This window comes from Tenrec ecaudatus, chromosome 7 (genome assembly GCF_050624435.1).
Source record: "Tenrec ecaudatus isolate mTenEca1 chromosome 7, mTenEca1.hap1, whole genome shotgun sequence".
Lineage (NCBI taxonomy): Eukaryota > Metazoa > Chordata > Mammalia > Afrosoricida > Tenrecidae > Tenrec > Tenrec ecaudatus.
Window position 1 is genome coordinate 62,485,184 of NC_134536.1, and position 23,909 is coordinate 62,509,092.

Below are 23,909 nucleotides of genomic sequence, written 5' to 3' on the forward strand. Positions count from 1 at the left end.
CTGTGAAAACTGGACCGTGGATAAGGAGGACCAGAGAATCAATGGATTTGTGTTATGGTGCTGCTGAAGAATATTGAATGTGCCATGGACTGCCAGAAGGATGAGCACTTCTGTCTGGGAAGGAGTCCAGCTAGAATGGTCCTTAGAGGTGATGATGGCAAGGATTTGTCTCACGTACTTTAGACATGTTATCGAGAGAGACCAGTCTCTGAACAATGGTATTAGTGCTTGGGGAAGTGGAATATCAGCAAAAAAGAAACGACACTCAATGAGCTGGGTTCTTCCCGGCTATATCAATGCGCTCGAATGTAGCAGCCATTGTAGGATGGCCTAGGACTGGGCAGAGTTTCATTCTGTGGTATACAGGGCCACTGTTGTCAGGACCAACTTGACAGAACTTCACAACAACAGGTAATGTATGAAAAATGTTGCAGTAGTTGCAATGGAGAAAAGTGGCCTTTTATGAAACAGCAAGACAAGAAATAAGTAAAAGAAATGTTTGGAGCAGTAAGACAAGATAGATAAAGCAAGCAATGATTGCGTTAAAGTAAAACATCATCATATTATTCAATGCTGTTATTTTGAGTTTTTCCAGTGTAGTTTGCCTATATTTGATTTTTAAATAGAGTTTAGTTTTATAGATATATAAGGGTTTTCACCATAAGGATGTGACATCTGGTTTCATTTTTTGCATGCTGTTAAATGACATTGTAATAAAAATAAGTCAATCATAGAGAGTTTTTTTCCTTCAAAAAGCTGCTAATTATTTAATTTTTGAAGTATATACATTAAATTTTTTCCCTTATAATACGTGTCATGATACAGTTATCCTTAGATATTCAAAGGCTTCCTTTGACCTCCTTAGTTGGAATGACAAATTTCAACAACACAGGAATGAAATTTGTCCCATTATAGATAGGCAACTCCCACACAGTAGTATGGCTGCTGCCATTGTGGTCCTCAGCCATCCTAGTACACATGAGGAGATGGGTACCGCCACATGATGGGAAAATTATTATTGGGTTGTTAAAAGTGCTGATTCCCATTTTATGCCATGCTGTCGCCTACACAAAGAAGGTGTCTGAGCATTTCAAATGGGTTGTGGTGGGGAAGTTTCAGAATCTGGTACGCACCCCGGCCCTCTAGTACGGAAGTCAGTGGACTCACGTTGCCAAGTACCAAAGAATACTGGGAAGAACGCAGTTGCGTATATTGAAGATTTCTCCTTGGTGACTGAAATCTGAAGTGTGCGTATGTCACAGGAGATTAATGGAAACAAAGCTAAAGGGAGAAAAGGCACTAAAATATTCAATTAGATTTGACTTTAGAAATTGTCATTCCTCTATGACCCCTTGCCCCAAATACCATTGTATTATTTTATCACCCCGGTTATCTGGTTTTATTTATTAAGAAAGTTGGTCAGAAATCTCTTCCTAATCCCATAGAATTGTGTGACTGTGGAGTGGTATCAATGTACAGTAATTGATCTGCTTCAGAAATAAGTTCTGAGACTTTGACTGACTGTAGAAATGTTTTCTTAGCTCAGAACTTGGGCCTTGCTTCTAGATCTAACCAATCACTAATCCTGTTGATTGTGCCTCCAGGATATATCTTAAAGTTGACATGCTTGCTTCTCCTACATTACCAGATGACCACCATCTCGGTCACCTGGACTACTGTGGTCATCTTCTACCTGTCCGTTTGCACTGGCTCTGCCTTCCTCCACTCCCAGATCTCTGTAGAGCACTTACAATAAATACAATTCAGTCCTAATCATGGCATTTCTTTGCTTAAAACCCTGCAATGCTTTCTTATGAGGGTAGAATTGAAATTCTTCACCCAGTCCTTCAAGGTCTTACTTGACCTGATCCCCAACTTCTGTTTACTACACTTCAGCCACAGGTGGTCTGCTCTTATATCTGCTAGTAGTACATCCAACCCCTCTTTGATTCAAAGCCTTTTTCTACGATGCACCCTCTAAGTTAGAACGAAAACACTAGACATGCGTCAACTCCCTAAACCTAACTCCTATTAATCCTTTTGGCCCCAATTTAAATGCCATTTCCTTCAGGAAATAGGCCGTTTTATACTACTCAATACTTTTGCTTCGTTGCACTTATTACAACTATAATTAGATGCTAGATTCTAGCAGATCTGTGGGGGACTATTTGATTTGGGGCCGTCCCTTCATCATTACCACTTAGCACAGTGCCTGAGGCATTGGTGTACAATAAATGTGTGCTTAAATGGGTGGGTGGATGGATGGATGGATGGATGGATGGATGGCAGTACGTTGCTAGCGCCAGTTTTCTATGTATTAGTACAAACATACTTAATATTGTTTTAACGTCGTTGCTTTTTAGTACATATGATCTTGTTTTACATATGTTTTCAGTTTAAGTTGGCATTTTTTAAACCACTAAATATAACCTTCGAGCAATATTAATTTGTGTAATGTCTTGTCAAGTAAGTTTCAGTAGTGGTTGTATTAATTTAAAATAAATACACATTTTCTTTGAGACTGACATAGAATCACATTATTTACTGTTGTCTAAAGGGTATTATTACTAATTTGGCTATTCTGAATCTCATTTTCACTCGTGAAGTGTCTATTATTGATTTCATTAACGCCCAATTTTCTCCTTGATTTTAACAGTAATGTCACTGTAATGGATTGCATTGCACTGTAGTTAGGTCTTCATTTCCTTTTTACTTAAGTCGTACGGCATTGTGTTCTTTTTTAGTTTAGCTTGTCAAAAATGAGGACTTCGCTCTTCTGATTTGAGATGAAAGATATAATTATTTATTAATCCATCTTTCCTTAAATATTTCTTTGAAGTTTCTGAATAGGGTCCTTATACAGGGGTGAAGAACAGAATTTTGTATCCGCCCACCGTCTGTTTTTTCTATGGCACGGTCTTGGAGCACCTCAGAGCAATCCTATAAGGAGGAGTTGAGCGTGGTGGATAGTGCTGTCGTCTGTGGGGCCTAAATTGGCTTTGTCCTCTCTGTGTCTAGAAGTTTACAGGTTCATGAGGGGTGAGCAGTTTTAAAGTGTACTGTTTATAACCAAAGGAAATATCTACACACATATGTACATACACTCATATATATAGTCCTAAGGTTGTTTTTCACAAGGTTCTGTTTCATTAGTAAATCCAAGTGGGGTGTGTGTGTGTGTGTGTTTTAATGCAGTCGCTTATTTTCAGTAACAACAATTTGGAGCGCATGGATTAAAGAGAGGAGACATAAAAATTCTGGTTTTGATGCATGTTAAAACAACGTCCTTTTAAATGTATTTTAAAGCACAATTTAAACACCTATAGTCTTACATGACTGAAATAAATGAAGTATCTGATTCCTCAAAAATTCCCTCTTAGATAATCTAAAACAATGAAAATTGTTTTTACTAGAATAATTATTTAACTTAATACTGCTATATTTAAAATTCAGAAACATTCTGAAGTGTTTATAAATTAATTAGCTGATTGACATATGACTGACATATAAAGGATAATCACTCATCGTTGTTGGTATAATAAATAATTTTAATTTTTATGTTCTTTATATAACCCATAAAGCAATGATTAGCTGTAATTATTTCATGGCACTTTTTTAAACCTTATTTCTGTTGTTGAACATTCATCACTTCACCAAGCTCTACGTGGACAATTCTGCATCGTTGATTACATTCATCAAGGTGCTCAGCCATCCTCATGATTCTTTTCCAGTGTACTCTTCCCCTGTTAACATACTCACTCCCCTATGGTTTCCATCTTCTTTGACAAGTGCTTGTTGGGGCTTTGACCCCACTGCAGTCCATCTTAAAAGAGCACAATGCTCAAGGCAGACATTCTTTACTACTTAAGCTAAACTGTTGTTTGATTTTAGGAAGACTTTAGAGATGATTTTCAACTCAAGTTTTAAAGATCTCAGGGCAATAGTTTCAGGAATTTGTCCAGCCTCCCTGACTCCAGAAGGACTGTATTCTATGAGATTCTGAACGTCTGTTCTGCATTTCCCTCCTTTTGATTAAGACTCTTCTGTACGGCACCTTTGTAGCACAGTAGGTCAGCAGTTTTCTCCAGCGACTCCATGTGAAAAAGATGAGGCTGTTTGTTCTTGTCAAGATTTAAAGTCTTGAGGCCCCGAGGGTGCACTTCTTCGATGTCTCAGAGTGTCACTCTGAGTCGGAATTGAATAGGTGGCAGTAGCTTTGCTTTGGGTTTGGGATAGTATCTCTAATGAAAATGCTCAGCAATAGATAACTGGGCACCATCCGTTCTGATATCGGGCAAAAGAGGTGCTTGTTCATGGAGGCAACTACCTACACATTCCTTATCTTCAATTCCTGACTGCCCTTCCTTTGCCTTGGATGGCTACTTGCAGTGAAATCGGCACTGTTGAATGAATTAGGAGATAGAGCAGAACACACGAGCTAGTTAACTAAGTTGTTCCATTGAGACCATGACTCTAACCTCCAAGCCACGGATTGAAATATCCCGTGAGGTGTTTGGTTGTATATAATCAGCCTCAGCAGTGAGTCTTGGTTGTTGATGGAAATGTATCAGACTTAACAGTTCAACTTTTTGCCAGGTGTACAACTAAAGGACAGAAATTACATTAATCAGCTGTACAGTCCTGCCCTTAATACTATTTTTCTATCACCATGAACAGAAACTCCATACTCCATGAACCATAGACACCTTTTCCATTTCACTCAGCATCATGTCGTCAAGCTCCACCCATATTGTAGCATGCACTGGAACTTCTTTGTTCTTGCTAGCTGACTAATATTTAGTTGTATGTATGTAAACATTATTTAGCCACTCATCTGCTTATGGGTATCTAGGTTTCCACTTTTTAACTATTGTAAACATACTGTAATGAACATTGGTGTACAAGTATCTCTTTTACCTAGGAGTTGCATTGCTACGTCCATATGGTAGTTCTATTTTTAGTTTAGAACAGCTTCACTGTTTTCCACAACAATTGTACCATTTTGCATTCCCTTCAACAATGTTACCAATCTGGCAAGCTTTTAAAAAAAATTATCTTCCTCTGAATTAACTCTGTAAGTTCTTTAAACATAACAAATCAATTTTACAAGGATTTCTTTTTTCAGTCCTGAAAATAAGAATTTAGATGATGGTTCCCCCTTATCTCTAAAGTCATAAAATCTCTATAATGTCAGACTTGGGTGATTTCTAGTATTTCATCGATTTCATGATACACAGTCATGTACTGCATAACACCCCTTTGGGCAACATCCAACTGCACGGATGCATGTGTGTCTGAATAGACACATTTTTACACACATGCATACACGTATGTAATAGAGATCAGACATCCTGATTGGGGAACTAGGTGCAGTGGACACAGCAGTGCCTGCGTGCTGCATGCATGTAGAGCTATGAAGCTTACCATGGAACAGCTCCGCTCATAGACAGCAGCACCCAGGCTCATGTATCACTTGTCTCCTCGGGGTCTGGAACACTTCTGTTTAATTTTCTTTTAAAGATACTATTTTGAAGTGCATCACAACTCCTCCATGCCACAAAACTGTTAGTGAAAGCACCGAACAGCAAAGAATGTCCATTTGGAAGTGAAACAAAGGTTATTAACACAAAGGTGGAAAACCATTGAATACTGTTATCTGCAATTTAGGCACCTTTGCTCAAAGTCCAAGGCCTAGAAAGCTATTTCACAGAGTGTATTGTGGAAGTTAAGTAACACATGATAGTATTTACAAGTTAATACATATTTGTCTAAGTGGAGGGGCATCAAACAAGAGGAAGGCTCTCTACCACAGTGGCAGCAACAAGGTGGCTCTCACAAGAACAATTGTGAAGACACCACAGGACCAGATGGTATTTCATAGGGTCTCTGTGGGTCAGAGCTGACTGAATAGCACCTAGCAACAACCATAACAACAATTTTGAATAAAAAAAAACGGATCCCTAGTGGCGTGTAGGGGGCATGTGTTAGGCTGCTAACTATAAGGTCAGTAATTCAAAATACCAACTGCTCCACTGGAGAAAGATGAGGCTTTCTACTCCAGTAAAGAGTTAGAGTCTCAGAAACCCACGGGGCATTTCTTCTCTGCTCCTTAGGGTTGCTTTCTGTTGGCATTGACTGACTGTACAGTAATGAGCTTGGTCTGGAATTTCTACTCAACGAGTACATTCTTAAAGCCACGTTGTTAGCTGCCTTTGTGTGGGTCGCAGGCACCACGGCACTGGACTGGGTGCTCCACAGAGCTGGTTTTTCAGAAGGAAGTTACCAGATCGTTCCTTGCATTCTCCCTCAGTCTGGAAGCTCTGCTGAAACCTCTTGAGCGTCGTTGCACTGTGGAAGTCTCCACTGACAGACAAGTAGTGGCTGCCCTTGAGGGGCATAGGCCAGGCATCAAACCTGTTTCTTCCCCCTGGATCCTGGAGTGAATTCTACTACGGAACCAACAGAGAACGTATTATTGATACTGACCCAGTACACTGTATTTTAAAATTCTACCGTCTATTTTGTTATGCTTAGATTTCAGTCGTTTAATTTTCTTATCTCCTCTGAAAAAAGAAGAAGGTAGGGGACTTTTAATATACTTATTCATTAAACATGAAACTTATAGCAGTATTATAGCTAATTTTATTTTCTTAATTTAAAACTCTATATCAAGATTTAAAATTAAACCCCTGAAAATGTTTGGTATGTTGTTGTTTTTTAATTATAAAATCATTAAGATTTTAGTTAAATTATTTTAAAAATTGCATTCGTGGGGAGACCACTTGATTGCTCAGAACTCAGGGAAAGATGTGAAGAAATGTAGGGATGGTTTTAGTTTTTGAATTGCAGACAAACGCAACTGCCTTTAGAACAAGAAGATTGCACAGTCGATGGGACATTGTGTTTGGAACGGCAGTCTCTAACAGATTAACAACTTAAGATAGAATTTATCTTGTTAAATTAGGAATTTCACCCTAAGGTTCCATATTGATGGGTTAAAAGATGATAAATCATGTGCAGTTGGTTTTTTCCATGTACAGTTTATTTTGCTTTTAAACAGGAAATGTAGTTTTTTGTTAGTTTTTTTTCTAATCTGACCACGAATTCTACATTAAAAATTATGTTGGGACAATTTCTAAAGCAGTCAGAATCAGGCTTTGTGGTGGGGAGGGGCTTAAAGACATGGAACTGAATATTTGTTTTGTTTTTCCTGCAGGTGAACTGGCACAGAGGTTGATGTCAACATGCCATTAGTAAAAAGAAACATCGACCCAAGGCACTTGTGCCACACAGCCCTGCCCAGAGGGATTAAGAATGAACTGGAATGTGTCACCAATATTTCCTTGGCAAATATAATTAGACAACTAAGTAGCCTAAGTAAGTATGTTTTATTGTTAATAACAGTACTCCTCTCAAACTGGACTGTTATGCCTTAAGAGAATTATGAACATGTTCTTGGGATTGATTTTTTTTTGTTGGCATTTGGTGTGATGAATACAAAGCTATCCTGAGAAACATGTATCGTTTTAAGTGGAATCTTGAGTTTCACAGTCCCTTGTGAACTGTGGAGCTCGTGTGAGACCCTGGTGAGCTGCACTGAGCCACGCTCACTCTGGCAGCCGGTGGGGGCTGCGGAGTAGAACTGCTCCGTCAGCTTCCCAGGCTGTGCGCCTGCAGGCAGTATCGCCAGGCCCTTCTTCCCAGATGCCTCTGGGTGGATGCAAACTGCTAAGCTATTTGCGCCACCCAGAGACTTGTACTTAAAGAAATGAAATTCCAATAAGCTGTTAAATATTCCTTCAAACCTTTCATTTAGTCTTAGGTAGTAAGGCTTTCCCTATTTGAAAATACTTTATTCACACTTTATAGAGTTTCATCTGTGAATTTGTCAAAAGTAATAAATAGAGGCCTTAGACCCATTTACGTATCAATGCTTGATCCAGTATATGTTAAAGAATACCTGTAGTCATACAAAGGCATTCTGGTGACACAGTGGATTAAGCTTTGGGCTGTCAACCAAAGGTGTGTGGTTAAAATCCACCAGCCACTCTGGGGCGGGGGAACAAATGAGGCAATCCTATCGAGCAGTTCTGCTCAGTTCTACAGGGTCACTGTGAGTGGGAATTGACTCCGTGGCAGTGGGTTTGGGGTCTGGCAGTCTTATAAATGTATGTGCATCCGTGGCAGACATTGGGGCCCACGCTGCTCCTGCGTTTTCAGCAGTATTGGAACACCCGTTGTGTTGTGCAAAGTACAGTAGAACAACCGAAACAAATTGAAAATGTCCAGAGGATCCCAGTCTTATCACAGGACTGTTGCCCTTTCTAAATGTCACCAGCTATATTTTAATATCTTTTTATGATAAGTATCTCAAATTTAGCGTAACCACATGACTCCTTGTTTTCTGTTACTAACTTCTGGTTTATGTGAAACTTTGCTACGAGCAGGACCTTGCTCAGCTTCTGTAAGAAATGCTTAAAACAATTTCACTTTTTCCCACCCTAAGCGAAAGAGATAGACCAACAGACCTTAGGATTCCTGCATCATTGATAATAGCACTTTGTAGGAAAAACAATCATACAACTTATTTTAAGAACAGAGTTCCCAGTCAGTTCTCTGAGGAAGAAGAAGATGAGCCCCTTTAAAATGCTTTTTGTTCATTTCAATGCCTTCTGAGTAGCCAGGAAATGAGAACATGAAATTCAGTATTAGCAATCCTTCTAAGCAGCCTTCTTGACTTCTTCAACTTACTTTCCAAACTTCCTCTTTTCTCTCCTTGGGAACCCACTCCCTCTCCATGAAGTGCCCAGGATAACAGATTCAAGCAAACAAATTACCCCCTACTATATGTTTTCTTCATGAGGTCTCTCTATGAAAAAACCCTCAGTCCATTTAGTACACCAAATATACTGGGAAACAGGTTGGTGGGTCTGCAAGATTTGAGGAGGAATGGTTGGCAGAACACTTTTAAGGAGTACCAGAGTGGTACAATGGGGACTGGTAGTGCTGTTGAGCAGGTGCTGGACTGGAAACCCCAAGGATGTTGGTTCATATCCATCCGTTCTTTGAGGAAGAAAGATGAGGCTTTCCGCTCTATAAAGATATGCAGTCTCAGAAATCCTATAGAATCACTGTGAGTTGGAATTGACTCTGGTTCTGAGTTGTGGGTTTGGGTGGTACAAACTGTTAACTTATTTGCCTGCTAAGTATCGTATCCACCCAGAGGCTGCTTTGGGGGAAAAAAAATCAACCCTTGAAACCTTATGGAACACAGTTCTACTGGGCCACACATGTGCTGGCCTGTATTCACACCCAGCAGCAGCCTGTGGCTGTGGTTTAGAGTAGACACCATTTGTCCCTGAAGACTGACTGACCCATGCAGGGCAGGGTTAGCCCCAGCAGGCGACCACTCTTCTGAAGGGAAATTTCAGGTTGATTGTGGGAAAGATGGTGGCCGTCCCGGGGCTGGTGTCTTCTTGGAGCTTTGGACCAGGACGGCCTATCCCAGCAGAAGAAAATGAGAATCACCCAGAATTGCAGCAACTTGCGCAGGTCGCCAGAGGAATGCGTGCGGTGAGGTAGGCGGGAGCAGCACGTGTGAAGGGTGTGTGCTGGCAGCTGATCCAGATCGCCCCCAGCCTCAGGTGGACCAGACAAGCAAGAGCTGTGTTTTTGCTTACTTACTAGAGCCCATGACCCCTTTTAGAAACCAGCACCAAACCCAAACCACTGCTGACCCAAACCCAGTCAATGCTGACTCCGAGCAACCTTCAAGGAAGAGGGGAACTGTCCCTCGGGTTTCTGAGAGCATAAGTCTTTATAGATGTGTGGAACAGACAGCGCTTCATCCTTCTCCCCACGAGCAGCTGGTGGGTTTGAGCCACTGACCTTGCGGTCAGCAGCCCCGCGCTTAGCCCCCGTGCCACTGTTGTTCATGAATTCTCAGTTATTGTGTGTTGGGCACTCTTTTTAGATATTTTTTAATCTAGGTGAATTAGTTTTTTGTGCCAAACTGGCCGATAAACACGTGGGATTAATTGAAGGGCGGAAAGATAAATGGTTCGGTGAGCCTCGCCTTTCTAGTTCTCGGGTCTCTTGCTTTGTGATGGCTGCACTAGGGTGCAGCTGCCTTAGCAGTTCCCTGTTTCAGCCTGCAAGGCTGACTTCCTGCGAGACATCCCCGAGGAGAAGCTGCATGGACCTCTCCCGATGCAGCCCTGGGTGCTAGAGCACCTGTTGGAGACCCCTGCCAGTGCTGAGATGCTTACACATTCACTGACTCGGCTTTCCTCCTGCAGTCGGCATCATTGTGTCTTCTTTGTGAGCTGAAGGAGGACTTTGTGGATTGGTGTTGGACATATGGGTTAATGGGTTAATGTTGGACTTGTGGGCTTGGGAAGCACTGGGTTGGGATGTTTTCTTGCTGCTCACTTAACCTATTTATAAAACTCTCTCTTTTACATGAGTTTCTGTGCATTTGTTTCTCTAAAGTACCCAGACTAACACACTAGGGAAATATTTTGCTATTATCAGAGGTGTAGCATGAGGTGTGGAGTGGTCCCTGGTCAGCTCAGCTGCCTGAAGGACATAAAACTGTCAACCCCAGAGTCTGATAGGTCCAGTCTGATGTGCATCATGATATGGAACAGCAAGCGGAGAGACCAGGCCTGTGACAGACAAAAGGAAGTAGTTGGAGTGAGAGGAACCACCAGTGGTAGGGCAGTCAGAGGGAAAGGGACAGGCACTCTGCTCCTGAATCACAGCAGAGCTGCTTAGTTAGGGAACTGAACACATTACTTGATATTATTCAAATTTTATTCAGACTTAAAAAAAATTCTAGTTCATCTTTTGAGTTGCATACAATACCTGTGTGCATCTGACGAATGATATTTTCCTCTTCAGGTTAGGAATGGCAGTGAATCAAGAACACGATGCATAGTGTTGTGCGTCGGGCTCAGTCATAAGCACACTACACCAATATTATCTCGCCTGTTGCTGACAGCAACTTTTTTTCTCCTCCATCATATTCGATGTGAAACCTTTGTCTTGATGCCTGTTGACACGGAGGTGTGGTTCCCAGCAGCATACCTTCACCGGCTGCAACGAGTTTCTAAAGCAGCTCCTCGGCCAGCAGGATTCTTGCGGGGCTAGGCAGAAAGAAACCACTTTTTCAGCCCCAGAATCAGGCCTCCCAAAGCAGCTGGTCCCAGCCCTGAAGGTCTATGGGTCTGTGTGTTCCTGTTAGAGAAACCCCCGAGGCCAGCATGCGGCAGCTGTGCCCATTCCACCGCACCAGCCAGCCTCCCCACTCAGGCCCTTTGACTCTCCTGCCTGTGCAGATGCAGAGGGGCCCCTGGACCCTCACTTGGATGCAGTGACGCTGACTAGCTGATGGGGGTCTGTGGTTCCAGGGTAGTATGAGCCTGCCCAGCCTTCTGCCATGGACAAAGAGCCAGTCCATGCCCAGGCTTGGCAGCCCATGTGCATTCTCTGCCCATTTCTGGCCCGATACCTAGATGCACATGACCATGAGGAACTCCACTGCGCCCAGGTCCAGCCATGAACTGCCCCGGAGCAGACACACAGATTCAGTTGTTTGTTTCCCATGATGTCTGGACCGTGGGATATGTACCATTATTATGCAAATGTGACCAAAATTAACATTCTTGGACTTGTGAATAAGGCCTCTTTCTGGAAATGGGTGGTAGTGGTGGTGGGGTGTCCAATATATGTGGGCATACTATGCCACAACCTTTTTTTTAAAAAGCATAGTTTTGTCATTTCTACCTGATGTGGGTGTACTAGGTGCAGACAAATGCAATCGTTTTCCTCTCTGGCATTTAGTTCTCCGGCCACTTTCCAGCTGAACATAGTTAGAACCTGGACTTCATTGTAAAAGGCCCCCAGATAGTCAGAATAAATAAGTCCCTGCAATGAAAACCATGTGCATAAACTGACTAATCGCTCCCTCGCTCACAGCCCATTTTCTTTCACATGGGATTACGTGGTTTCCAAACATGGTTCAGAAGATTGAGGGAGGCGGTAAAAGTAGGGAGATAAGAGTAACAGGCATATATGGAAGGGAGCCAGAAGAGGTGGTTAAGAACAAAGGTAAAAATGACGTAAAGGAAGAGAAATATAAAACCTGGAAAATAGTCACTTAAGAGAAAAGCAAATATTCTAGAACATTTCAGGGGGCTGTTCTCACTGTGGATAATCAATTGATTTTCATAATGACACTGAGTCTTCAAGAAAAGATTTAAGTTTAACTTTATGCTGCACTTTAGAGATTTATAAGACTGGGAAGTTTAAAATGCCTTTTACAACAGGGGCCATCCGGCATGATTAAAGCCATAAATGATGAATTAAATAATCCTGTCTGAATTACGTAGCCCACTTGACTATTGAAGCGGTTCCAGGTACCTGAGGATTTTTAGTACGATCCTCATGTGAACACTAAAACTAGAAAACGGCAATGAAGGCGCCCTGCAGGGTGCAGCTTGGCATAAGGCTGTTTACCTTCCGAACCTCTGTCCACACAGCCCAGTCAGTCTCTGTGAGATTTCTCCCGGTTGAACATGAGTCTGTTTGGTTACAGATAATTACTGAAATGCTTCCCCTTTTTTCTTTGTCTTAACCACCGTTGGGGCTCCAGTGGCCTGCGGGATGTTTTACCAGTCTCTCTGCCCATTGTCTTCTCCTGTCGCCAAGATGAACATTTATTTTAGTTTATTAAAAGTACATATAATAATTGGCTCATCTTCATGGTGTAGATTCTCTGGCATAATGTTTATTACTTTATGTGTTCTAAACACACCTGAATATTCCTCTTCATCGATTTTCTAAAATGGTCCCTTAGGTTATTTATGACAAATAAATTTCTACTCCCTTTCACCTTTTAAAATAAGATTATTTTGGCTTCTCTTTTTCAGTGATGAGAATTTACACGACTAGAGAAATATAAGGATTTTAGGTATATGGTGTTTTGTTTTACTTTTACGAACTAAGAACAGAGAATATAAACTAATGATAAATGTTGAGAATCTCCTGTAATCTGTGAATGCTGATTTGAGATGGAAAGACCTGTTATTTGTTGATCTTGTTCCACGTTTATCATTTCTAAGCCTCAGCCAATGGGAAGATATGTAGAAAGTAGAAAATAGGTGTAATGTTTCTATTTTAGAAAAAAAAAAACCCAACACAGAACACAATGTGGCAGGGCTAGGGTTTTAGACCAGGTTTCCCAGGGTTTGTGTGTTCTCTTTGGTTGTTTGTCCCCACTCTGTCGTAACTGGATGACTTTTTAAGTAGTTTCAAATAAGTACAAGCTTCAAGAGGACAGTGGTTTGAAATGCTGAATTTTTTCTGGGTTTCAGATCACATTGTTTTGGTATATATTTCATTTTTTCTTAGGTAAATATGCTGAAGATATATTCGGAGAATTATTCAATGAAGCACACAGTTTTTCCTTCAGAGTTAACTCATTGCAAGAACGTGTGGACCGCTTATCTGTTAGTGTTACACAGCTTGATCCTAAAGAAGAAGAATGTAAGTTTTTTTACTTTGCATTTTAAAAAATATATTTTTCTGTATATACATTTTGTTAAGTGGGGTGAAGAATAGCTTTAAAATCTGCCAAAAACCTGATTTTATTACAAATGCTTTTACCTATGACCTTATTGTGCATGTTGTAATAAATCAGTGAATTATTTATTTAAAAGATCAGTATGACTAGCGTTTTTTTCTAATTTTTTAACTTCTTTTTGTACACTAAATAGCTTTTAATTTTTTAACATAAACAAAACACTTTAACCAGAATTTTTCCTCCTTTCTTATCCCTTATAATTTTTGTCTTAAAAAGTAAGGTGCTTTGAAAATTACCTGATATACTCCAGTTCTATAGGAATGTCATTTCTACTGTTATGCTTTGTATGTGTGTGTAAAACTGCAAAAGTCCGAACTAGGTAATTAATTCAATGTTACTTCCTACGTTAGTGAATGGTTGTTTAAAATATAAAATATATTTTGATGAATTGCAGTGTTGGCAAACCTGCACGTTATATAATCTAAACTTGAATAATAAAGGATATCACTGGAACAAAGCAAAAAGGAGAATATGATGCTGGATGTCCTAGAATCAAGTTCTTTTGACACAATCTAATTTAATGTGTAGGAAAGGTAAATGAATACCTTCTGGGCTAAGTGTCTACTATGTGCAAAGTTTGGAAATCATTGCTCTGGACAAGACATAGCAAGACTTCTTTTACAAATCATTTTGGGGGGGGCTTGTACAACTCTTATCAAAATCCATACATCCATCCATTGTGTCAAGCACATTTGTACATATGTTGCCATCATCATTCTCAAAACATTTGCTTTCTACTTGAGCCCTTGGTATCAGCTCATTTTCCCCCTCCCTCCCCCACACACCCTCCCTCATGAACCCTTGATCATTTATCAATTTTTTTTTCATTTCTTACACTGACTGATGTCTCCCTTCACCCACTTTTCTTTCAAAACTACTTTATTGAGGTACAGTTAACATACTATACAGTTCACTCATTTGAAATTTAAGTGCATAGTTGAGTGGCTTTTAGCTATTCATTTTGCCATTTTCACCACAGTCAATTTTAGAACATTTTCATCACCCCAAAAAGAACCTGGTGCTCATTAGTAGTCACTCTGTTTCCCCTGTACCTGCCCTGGATGGTCACTAATCTACTTTCCGACTCTGGCGGATTTGCCTGCTAGCGTCGCTTCGTATGCGTGGAATCATCATAGTATGTTAATGTTAGCATTTGTCACTTAGCATAGTGTTTTCAAGGTTCACTTCTGTGTGCCATGTATTAGTACATCATTCTTTGTTGTGTTTGTGTAGTTCACATTTTGTTCATCCATTCCTGGATGGAGATTTAGGTTGTTTTCACTTTGTATCTATTATTGTAATGAAAGATCATATGAGCACACACGTGCACAGCTTTTCATGGGGACCTATATTTTCCTGCCCTTTGGGTGGTAGACACCTCCTTAGGAGTAGAGCCTCTGGGTCATAAGAATCGGCCCTACGTTTAACCTTTTGAGGAACCGCCAGGCTGGTTTTCAAAGCAGCCGCACGTTTTATATTCCTGCCAGGTGGGTCCAGTTTCTCCACATCCTCACCAACACTTGATTTGACCTTCTTATTGCAGCCATCCTAGTGGGTATGAAACCGCAGCTCATTGTGGCTTTGATTTGCATTTTCCTCATAACTAATGCTCTTCAACATCTTCAGATGGTATTTATATTGCCACTTTCATATTGTCTTTGAAGAAATAGCTCTATCTACATACATGTATATATATATCCTTAGCTCATTTTAAAATTGTTGTACTTATCAACTTATTACTGAATTGTAAGAATCCTGTATATTTTCTAAGTCCAAATCTTTTTATCTTCTTCTTTACAATTATGGGACTTTATTAGTGATGTTCACAGCTTATCACAAGCCAGGATCAGAAAATATTAAGGATACAGTTATTGGTCCACAGGAACATCTCCGTAACCAGAAACGAAATATGTGTATACCTGTCTGTCTGTCTGTCTTCTGCCTAAGGAGACTTTGCCTAACACAAGTTGGAACAATATGTTTCCTATATTTTTTCCATGAGTTTTAGTTTTACGTCTTACATTTACGTCTATGATCTGAGAGTTAAGTTTTGTGAGGGAGAGATATGACTTCATTCATTTTTATGTGGATATTCAATTGTTCCAGTACTGCATATTGAAAAGAATAGACTTTTTTTTTCTCTTTTTGAATCTTTAGGGTGTGCTTTAAAAAAATAATTAAGTTTTTTTTCTTTAAAAACATTAAAAATGGGAGTTATATATGTATGAAATAATATTAAGAAAATAAATAGATATCAGGACATTCTGGAAGTAACTTTACTTGCCCAACCCTTCAGCTATGTAAAAATTGAATTTGTAACGATGGCCTAAATTTAGTTGGTTGTATCTACTTATCCATCTGGCCATTATATGTCAATCACCTCAAGATTTAGGGCTTTTATCTTGGAAGTCCCTTTTTGAGAAAAGATGTAACCTCAAGACAGAATGAAGAACAAGTGTGACATGCCCCCTGTGTTAGTTACAGTGAGACACTGCGTTTTTATCGTGGTGCTATGTCGGCATCCAGACGTCGCGAGTGTGCAGTTGCTGGAACGCAGTCCCGGGCGCAGGGCAGCGTGTGTTGTTGCTTCCCAGTCCCATGAGCCAGCCTGGCATGTCAAACGAGTCTTACCTGTGAGAATGACAGAGATACCGTTTTGAAGAGGATAATTTAAGAATTGGTATAATTGTTCAGCACTGCCCTTGCTATGGAGTAAAGTATATATGTATATTTAATGTCATGTTACATATGTAGGATGTTGCCTAATTTTGCGTATCAGGAAATCACGTGAAGAATTAAGAGTACATTCTTGTATACTTATTTTAGCATACCACATAGCCCCAAAGAAAATTTTTAAATGGAGCTTTTGATAACGTATGATGAAGTTGCAGTGTGTGTGTGTGTGTGTGTGTGTGTGTGTGTGTGTGTGTGTGTGTGTGTGTGATGAGGCATCACTAATTACTAGGAATACTAAGGTTCAAGGTGGTCTTGGTCTTCGAGGGCATATAGTCTAGGTAGATATCTTTATAGTCCAAGATTAAAGATAACTGAAATAGGCAATAGTACAGATCACCTTATACTTGAAAATATTTTCTGTAAAGTTTCGTTTTGATTGTACCTATACAATACACGCATATTTACTGTAGACACACAAGAGTGTGTTATGCCTAGGATGTTTATTTGTTCGATATTACTGTGATAAGAAAAGGCGAAATAATAAAGTGAGATGGAAGATTATAGGAGGGAGACAAAATTTTAAGTTGATGGAATCTGGGTGTGTCAGGTAGAGAAAAGATACAGACAGTTGGTAGGAAACATTGATACACTTCAGGTACCATTGAGGACATCTAAGGATGAATTAATGCCAATGTAATTGGTGCCCTGGTGGCATAGTGGTTACATGGAGGGCTGCAATCCTAACGATCGGCAGTTTGAGACCACCAGCCACTCTGCAGGAGAAAGGCAGGGCTTCTACTCCGTAAACAGTTACGGTCTCTTAGAGGGTGAGGGATGGAAAAGCCCAGTACAAAGTGATCGAGCGTATGATGATGGCACATGAGAAGTGTGACTTGTTAGCCATGCTGACTTCTACGTGCTGTCTGTGACTTTGCTTTTATGTCAAGGAACCTTGATGCAAATAAGGCAAATGCATTTTTTTATTTTTGTATTAGTGTCTTTGCAAGATATCACAATGAGAAAAGCTTTCCGAAGTTCTACAACTCAAGATCAGCAGCTGTTTGACCGCAAGACTTTGCCGATTCCACTGCAGGAGACCTATGATGTCTGTGAACAGCCACCGCCTCTGAATATACTCACTCCTTATAGGTGAGCCAACTGGGTCTCCTCAGCCCCATTCAACCAGGCAGTCCTCCAGAGTTCTCTGTGCCTTCGGTCATCTGGCCAACCAGAGAGCTTACCATGTACCAGCTGCAGAAAACCTTTGCATCTTCATTCATTTCATGAGTTCTCAGGACTCTTATAGAAGAAACAAGACCAATTTAAGGAGTCATTTTGAACAAGTTTTAGCTAGGGGTTGTTATTGCTCTATTAATTTTTAATGAAATGGAAAATGAAAAAATAAATAGCTTAAATTCTTCTACACTACCAAAATAAACATTTTCATTTTTGCTTGTTCTTACCTACTCTTACTCTATATGCATTAACTTTTTGCATAATGAACATGTGTCAGTTTTTAAATGTTTCCTCCAAATGTAATGCAAAATTTGGAATTATTCAGACTTTCCTCAAAGAGCTTTTATGTGATTTGTTAGATGGATAGATTAAGATGCACGATACACATCCGGAACAAAATATTATTCAAGGACGTATTTAAAACTCTGAAGTCTAGTATGCAAGGGGTGGGGTGTAAATTATGCTACTAGAATGCTGCTAAGTGATATCTTCAGGATTTGCAAGGCTAATAAATTAATGTATTGGCAGAGACTCTAACCGTTTTCTATTCCAAGTGGAGTTATTTTCCTTTCAGGCTTTTATATTTGGGAGAACGATCTGTAATTACTGGAATTTCTAAAAGAACTTATAGAAAATTTAGTATGTAGCAGGAGAATATCGTTTTGAAAATTGTTCAGCTGTACTTTGAATTATGAACACCAACTCTGAAAAGTATCTGTTTTTCCATTTTCCTAAGTCTCACATCTGATTAGTGAGAATTTGTTTTTTATTGGTATAGAATTCTAATTTATTTTGGCATTGCTTTTATGCATGCTGTATTTTATTAATGTAAGCAAAACATTCTATAAAATTACTTTTTGATTGACTCCATAGGTTTTACTAATATAATACCTTAATTGTTGTTTTTTTAATTCAGAGATGATGGTAAAGAAGGTTTGAAGTTTTATACCAACCCTTCATATTTCTTTGACTTATGGAAAGAAAAAATGCTGCAAGATACAGAGGATAAGAGGAAGGAAAAGAGGAAACAGAAGGTATTACCAGAGATTCAAAAATCGAATTATTTTTAGTGCATACACATTTGTATTTTGCTGCATCTGTAGAGCCTGATTAGTCCTAGACGTTACAGTCTTAGTTCGTTGAGTCATTTTAGCCCAATGCTGAGATCGTCGTTGCTACACAGAAACAGCACGTTCTGATGGGAGCCAGATGAGCAATCAGGTGTTGCAGTATGGGACACACTGAGAGCCCTAATAGTGGGTCCGTGAAGAATTTTAGTCACAAAAGTAGTACTTGCTTTAGCCAGGGCGCAGGGTTGGTAAATACTTCCAACAAAGCTTATGATGAATCCTGAAGAACAAGTAGGAATTAAATGGACCAGGGAAAAGAAGAGCTATTGGCAACGTTGCTTTCAGCTAATAGTTCACTGCACAACATATCCTAAGAGTTTGGAGAGGTTACTTTATTTTCACTGTTATCTGCCTGTTGTGTCTCTTGTTTTCTGCTTTCCAGTCAAATTAACTTGATTCTGCTTTATGAGCAAAACTAGGTTCAGACAAGATCATGAAAGAGATGAAGTCTGTCTTCATTATTCCCCCGTTTCTCTGATAGCTAGCCCTACTTCCTATGACTCACTGCCCACAATACCTGCGGGCTGGTAGAGTCTCAGCTAGGTAATTTCCAGTGTTCTATCCTGTTTCCCAAACAGTGACTGGCAGGCCAGATCACTCCAGCTGTCGGTGTGTTGTTTGACAGATGTAGTGGCTTTACTCTTGAATTGGCATGCTTTAGGTGGGCGTCCATGCCTAGTGCACTGCTCGTGCCCACTGCTGCCTGGCTGTCTTCAGCCCTGTGCGCTGCTAGACTGAGCCCCTTTGGATGTCCGCCTTTGTTATACCACTGTGACCCTTCCTATGCTTTCTCTCCCAGTGAAAACCACGTCTTAGTCTAGTGTTCAAAGACCTTGTTGTTTACTGAGTTGTGCAGTTGTTATGAATGGAATTGAATGACTGGATTTTTCACATCTTTGTTAGCTGATTGATGGCTCCCAGATAACATAGCCTTAGTCAGTGTTGGTTAGAGGTGGCTAATGCCATTAATGGTAAAGATGTCTATTAGGAACAAATTGGTGAGTTTTTTTCATCTGAAAGGATATTCGGTATTGACCTCAAATTTTACTACTTAAGCTTGCTATTTGTATTTTGTAAATCAGCTTGTATTAAAAACAGCAAGAAGTACAAACTAGCTAAAGATTTAACTGCATCTACAGATGAACTATGTGTTAGCTTTAACTGTGTTACGATGACATGGTCTTTACAGTATTGATGTTAGAATTTTTTATTATCATAACTTCTTTTTGAAAACTTAGCACTTCAGCGTTTGGCTTTGTTTCAATACATCTGTTACAGCAGAAAAATCTAGATCGTCCTCAAGAACCAGAAAAAGTACCCAGAGCACCTCATGACCGGCGGAGAGAGTGGCAGAAGCTGGCACAAGGGCCCGAGCTAGCCGAAGACGATGTGAATCTCTTACATAAGCATATTGAAGTTGCTAATGGCCCTGCCTCTCATTTCGAAACAAGGTTTCTGGTTTTGTTTGTGTGGTTGGTTGGTTGGTTGGTTGGTTGAAAACTAATGATGAAACATTGGCTTTAGTTGTGGAGTCTGTTAGGAATATGGACATGGTTATAAAACCCCAACCTCTGTGAGCCACCAGTCTGCCTTTGGGCCTCAGATTTGTCATCTGTGAAAGGAACAGGCTGGTGTAGATGATCTTCAAGGGTTTGACTTTCATACAGTCTTAATTCCTCTTCAGTGTTTGAGGCAACATCTGCTCGAATTTCTTAACAGACAAATAGGAAGGTTTTGAAAGCACTGCACCTAAAACCAAGGCGTTGAGAAGGAGGCTGTATTTTGCGATTCTTTTCTTTCCCCCGACTTCCTTTCTGTGCCAAATCCCCTACCTCGTATTTATCAGGACTTTCAAACACACAAATTCCGTGTCCTTATTTATTCAAATGTAGAACAGGGCGCTCTTTCTTGGAGGCCAGGAGGACTGGCGAAGGAGCATGGCACCCTAGCAGACATAAGCTGGCACCCTTCCGTGAAGGAATGTGTTTATGGCTCACTGATTTGGGCATGGGAAGAGCACGTGTAAACTTTATCGCTAACAGAAAGGTCAGTGCTTCGAATCCACCAGCCACTGGGCAGGAGAAAGGCAGCATTCTGCTTCAGTCAAGGTTTACAGCCCGGGGAGCCTTCTTGGCAGTTCTGCTCTGCCCACTGGGCCTCTGTGAATCAAAATTGATTGAGTGGCAACAATTTTTATTTTAGAAAAATTTACATGTGAGGGATATAGTTTATATGCATTAAAGAGAGTGAGAAAATTGACAGCGTCTTGTTTCTTCTTATTTTAAGTAATTAACATTTTATCTGTTTTAAACCTGTTCTTTGCACATTTGTTAAAATCAGTTCGATCCCAGAATGCACCACAGTCAGCAAACATTGTAATCTTCACATGCTTAAAATATCTAAAATTCTGCTTCTCTCTGATCATAAACATACCATATATGCTCCAGTATAAGCTGACCCAAATGTCAGCCGAGGCACCTAATTTTACCACAAAAACTGCATTACAAAATGTGCTGAAAAATTCAGCTTATATTCAGAGTATATAGGCATATGCTGTATTACTCCGTTACTTCCAAAATGACCGAGCACCTGTGGAACTACCCAGAGGGCAGAAACAATGCAGTAGCCCTCACTGTGTGCCAGCATCAAAGAGGTCTTGCTCCTTGGGCTAGCTGAGTGTAATGGTAGAAGAGTCCAGTGTGAGATTCCCCAGCTTCTTGTTATTAGTTTCTTGTCAAGGAGGAATAAAATGAATTAGAGTTAAAGAGCTCTGAACAGGGTGTTAAAACTAATTATCTTTTCTTTTGACTAAGATTGCATGTTATTTTCATGTAATCACATAAGTTCAGTGTTGTGAGTTAATCCTCCATTATAAAACAATAAAGTAATGATGATTATTTTAGTAAATCTCAATTAGTAAGGAAAGGCTGCATTATAAGCATCTTTTGTTTGAAAAATAAAATTTATGTAATTTTTTCAGAAAGAATTGGCATTCAAAGAATAAACCTTAAATAGCTCCTGTAGAACGTTTCTTTTCATCAATAACTCAAGAAAGATGCACTGATGTTCCCTGTCTTTGCTTTAGGCCTCAGACGTATGTGGATCATATGGATGGATCTTACTCACTTTCTGCCTTGCCATTTAGTCAGATGAGTGAACTTCTGACGAGAGCTGAGGAAAGGGTCTTAGTCAGACCCCATGAACCACCTCCACCTCCGCCAATGCATGGGGCAGGAGATGTGAAGCCCATACCCACCTGTATCAGGTATGTTGAGACAAGCACATGAGGCCTTCTCTCAGAAACCTTGGATGTTTTTCTTTAAAAGACCAGATCACTTCCTCGTTCTTTCTTCTATTTCCTTTTATTAGGAAGCAAAGGGCATTTACAGAGGTCTCAATAAAGGCATGTACATATGTAAATATATATGAGGATGGGGAAATAGATCTATGTGTATATATGTATAGGTTTAGTATTAAGGTAGCAGATGGACATTGGGCCTCCACTCAGGTACTCCCTCAATGCAAGAATACTTTGTTCTATTAAACTGCATTCCATGATGCTCACCTTCCCGACACGATTTCTAAAGACAAAGCAAGTGCATAAGCAAATGTGGTGAAGAAAGCGGATGGAACCCGGCTATCAAAAGATATAGTGTCTGGGGTCTTAAAGGCTTGAAGGTAAACAAGCGGCCATCTAGCTGAGAAACAACAAAGCCCACATGGAAGAAGCACACCAGCCTGTGTGATAACGAGGTGTCAAAGGGATCAGGTATCAGGCATCAAAGAACAAAAAATCAAATATTGTGAATGAGGGGGAGTGCAGATTGAGGACCCAAGACCCATCTGTAGGCAACTGGACATCCCCTTACCAAAGGGTCTCGGGGAGGAGATGAGCCAGTGAGGGTGCAGTATAGCAACAATGAAACATACAACTTTCCTCTAGTTCCTAAATGCTTCCCTCCCCCTCCTCTTCCATCATGATTCTAATTCTATCTTACAAATCTGGCTAGACCAGAGGATGTACACTGGTACATACAGGAACTAGAAACACAGGGAATCTAGGACAGATGATCCCTTCAGGACCAGTGGTGAGAATGGCGATACCAGGAGAGCGGGGTAGAAGGGGAGAACCTATTACAAGGATCTACATAAAACCTCCTCCCTGGGGGATGGACAACCGAAAAGTGGGTGAAGGGAGACGTCAGACAGTGTAACATATGACAAAATAATTTATAAATTATCCAGGGTTCATGAGGGAGAAGGAAGTGGGGAGGGAGGGGAAAATGAGGAGCTGATACCAAGGGCTCAAGCAGAAAGCAAATGTTTTGAGAATGAGGATGGCAACAAATGTACAAATGTGCTTGACATGATGGATGCATGGATTGTGATAAAAGAGTTGTATGAGCCCCCAATAAAATGATTTTTTTTTAAAAAGACCAGATCCCCAGTATTGAGATTTGTGGTCATATTGTTTCTGTCAGAGCTACTCCGTTTGGATCCTGTTACATGAAAGCGGCCATAAAGTGTACATAAACAAACAAACCTGGTGGTGTTTCAGAAAAACTTAATAAAAACTGGGAATGAATGGGTCAGTTTTTCCCTAGGCCATACTTTTCTAGTAACAGCTAATCTGTTCCCCTGAGAAAATCCAACTAATAAGAATTACTTTAAAAATTAAAGTGTGGTTTTGGTTTTGTTAATAGCTTTGTTATTAAGCATATGTATAGTAATCAAGATATGGAGAAATTTTTGGAATGTGGTTAAAGGGCTAACTAAGGGGCTAAAAAATAATAATAGCCAGTAGATCTATAGAGACAGTAACTAGACAGGGACATGCAGTGGGGGATGGGGCAATGAGTGTGAAAAGAAAGCATTCTGAAGTTGATTGTGGTGGTGATTGCACAAATATTCGTAATATAATTGAACCCATAAAACTATTTTACAAATTAAAATTTAAAAAGTAATCACCCAAGCTGTGGTTATGGATGTTACTTTGATCTTAGTGGTAGCAGTCCAAGAATTAGAGCAGATTAGATAGTACTCCTGATAATTTTGTGTTAAAGATATTTCACATTTTAACTCAGTTTTTATCCAAAATATAAGTTTTGTAGTCGCGAAATAGTGGGGAAATTTTCCTAATAGACCAACAGAAATCATCTTTTCAGCTTTCCGTTAAAACGTTGAGCTGTCACTGACTTAGTTGATGCCTGTCAGGAAGGAAG

The 23,909-nt window shown here is 40.1% G+C and overlaps 1 protein-coding gene across 3 annotated transcripts in view; it reads left to right on the forward strand.

The window, feature by feature from the left end:
- Window positions 1-23,909, forward strand: part of WASF1 (WASP family member 1) — a 67,597-nt gene that overhangs the window by 41,176 nt on the left and 2,512 nt on the right. For 2 of the 3 annotated variants that reach the window (XM_075554680.1, XM_075554679.1), the window contains exons 2-7: window positions 7,217-7,377; window positions 13,414-13,548; window positions 17,317-17,470; window positions 18,474-18,591; window positions 19,966-20,138; window positions 21,773-21,952. In XM_075554680.1, the coding sequence (XP_075410795.1) occupies window positions 7,245-7,377; window positions 13,414-13,548; window positions 17,317-17,470; window positions 18,474-18,591; window positions 19,966-20,138; window positions 21,773-21,952 (893 nt within the window). In that variant the 5' untranslated portion in view covers window positions 7,217-7,244. The remainder of the gene's footprint in view (window positions 1-7,216; window positions 7,378-13,413; window positions 13,549-17,316; window positions 17,471-18,473; window positions 18,592-19,965; window positions 20,139-21,772; window positions 21,953-23,909) is intronic. The other variant, XM_075554681.1, reaches the window with a different exon arrangement.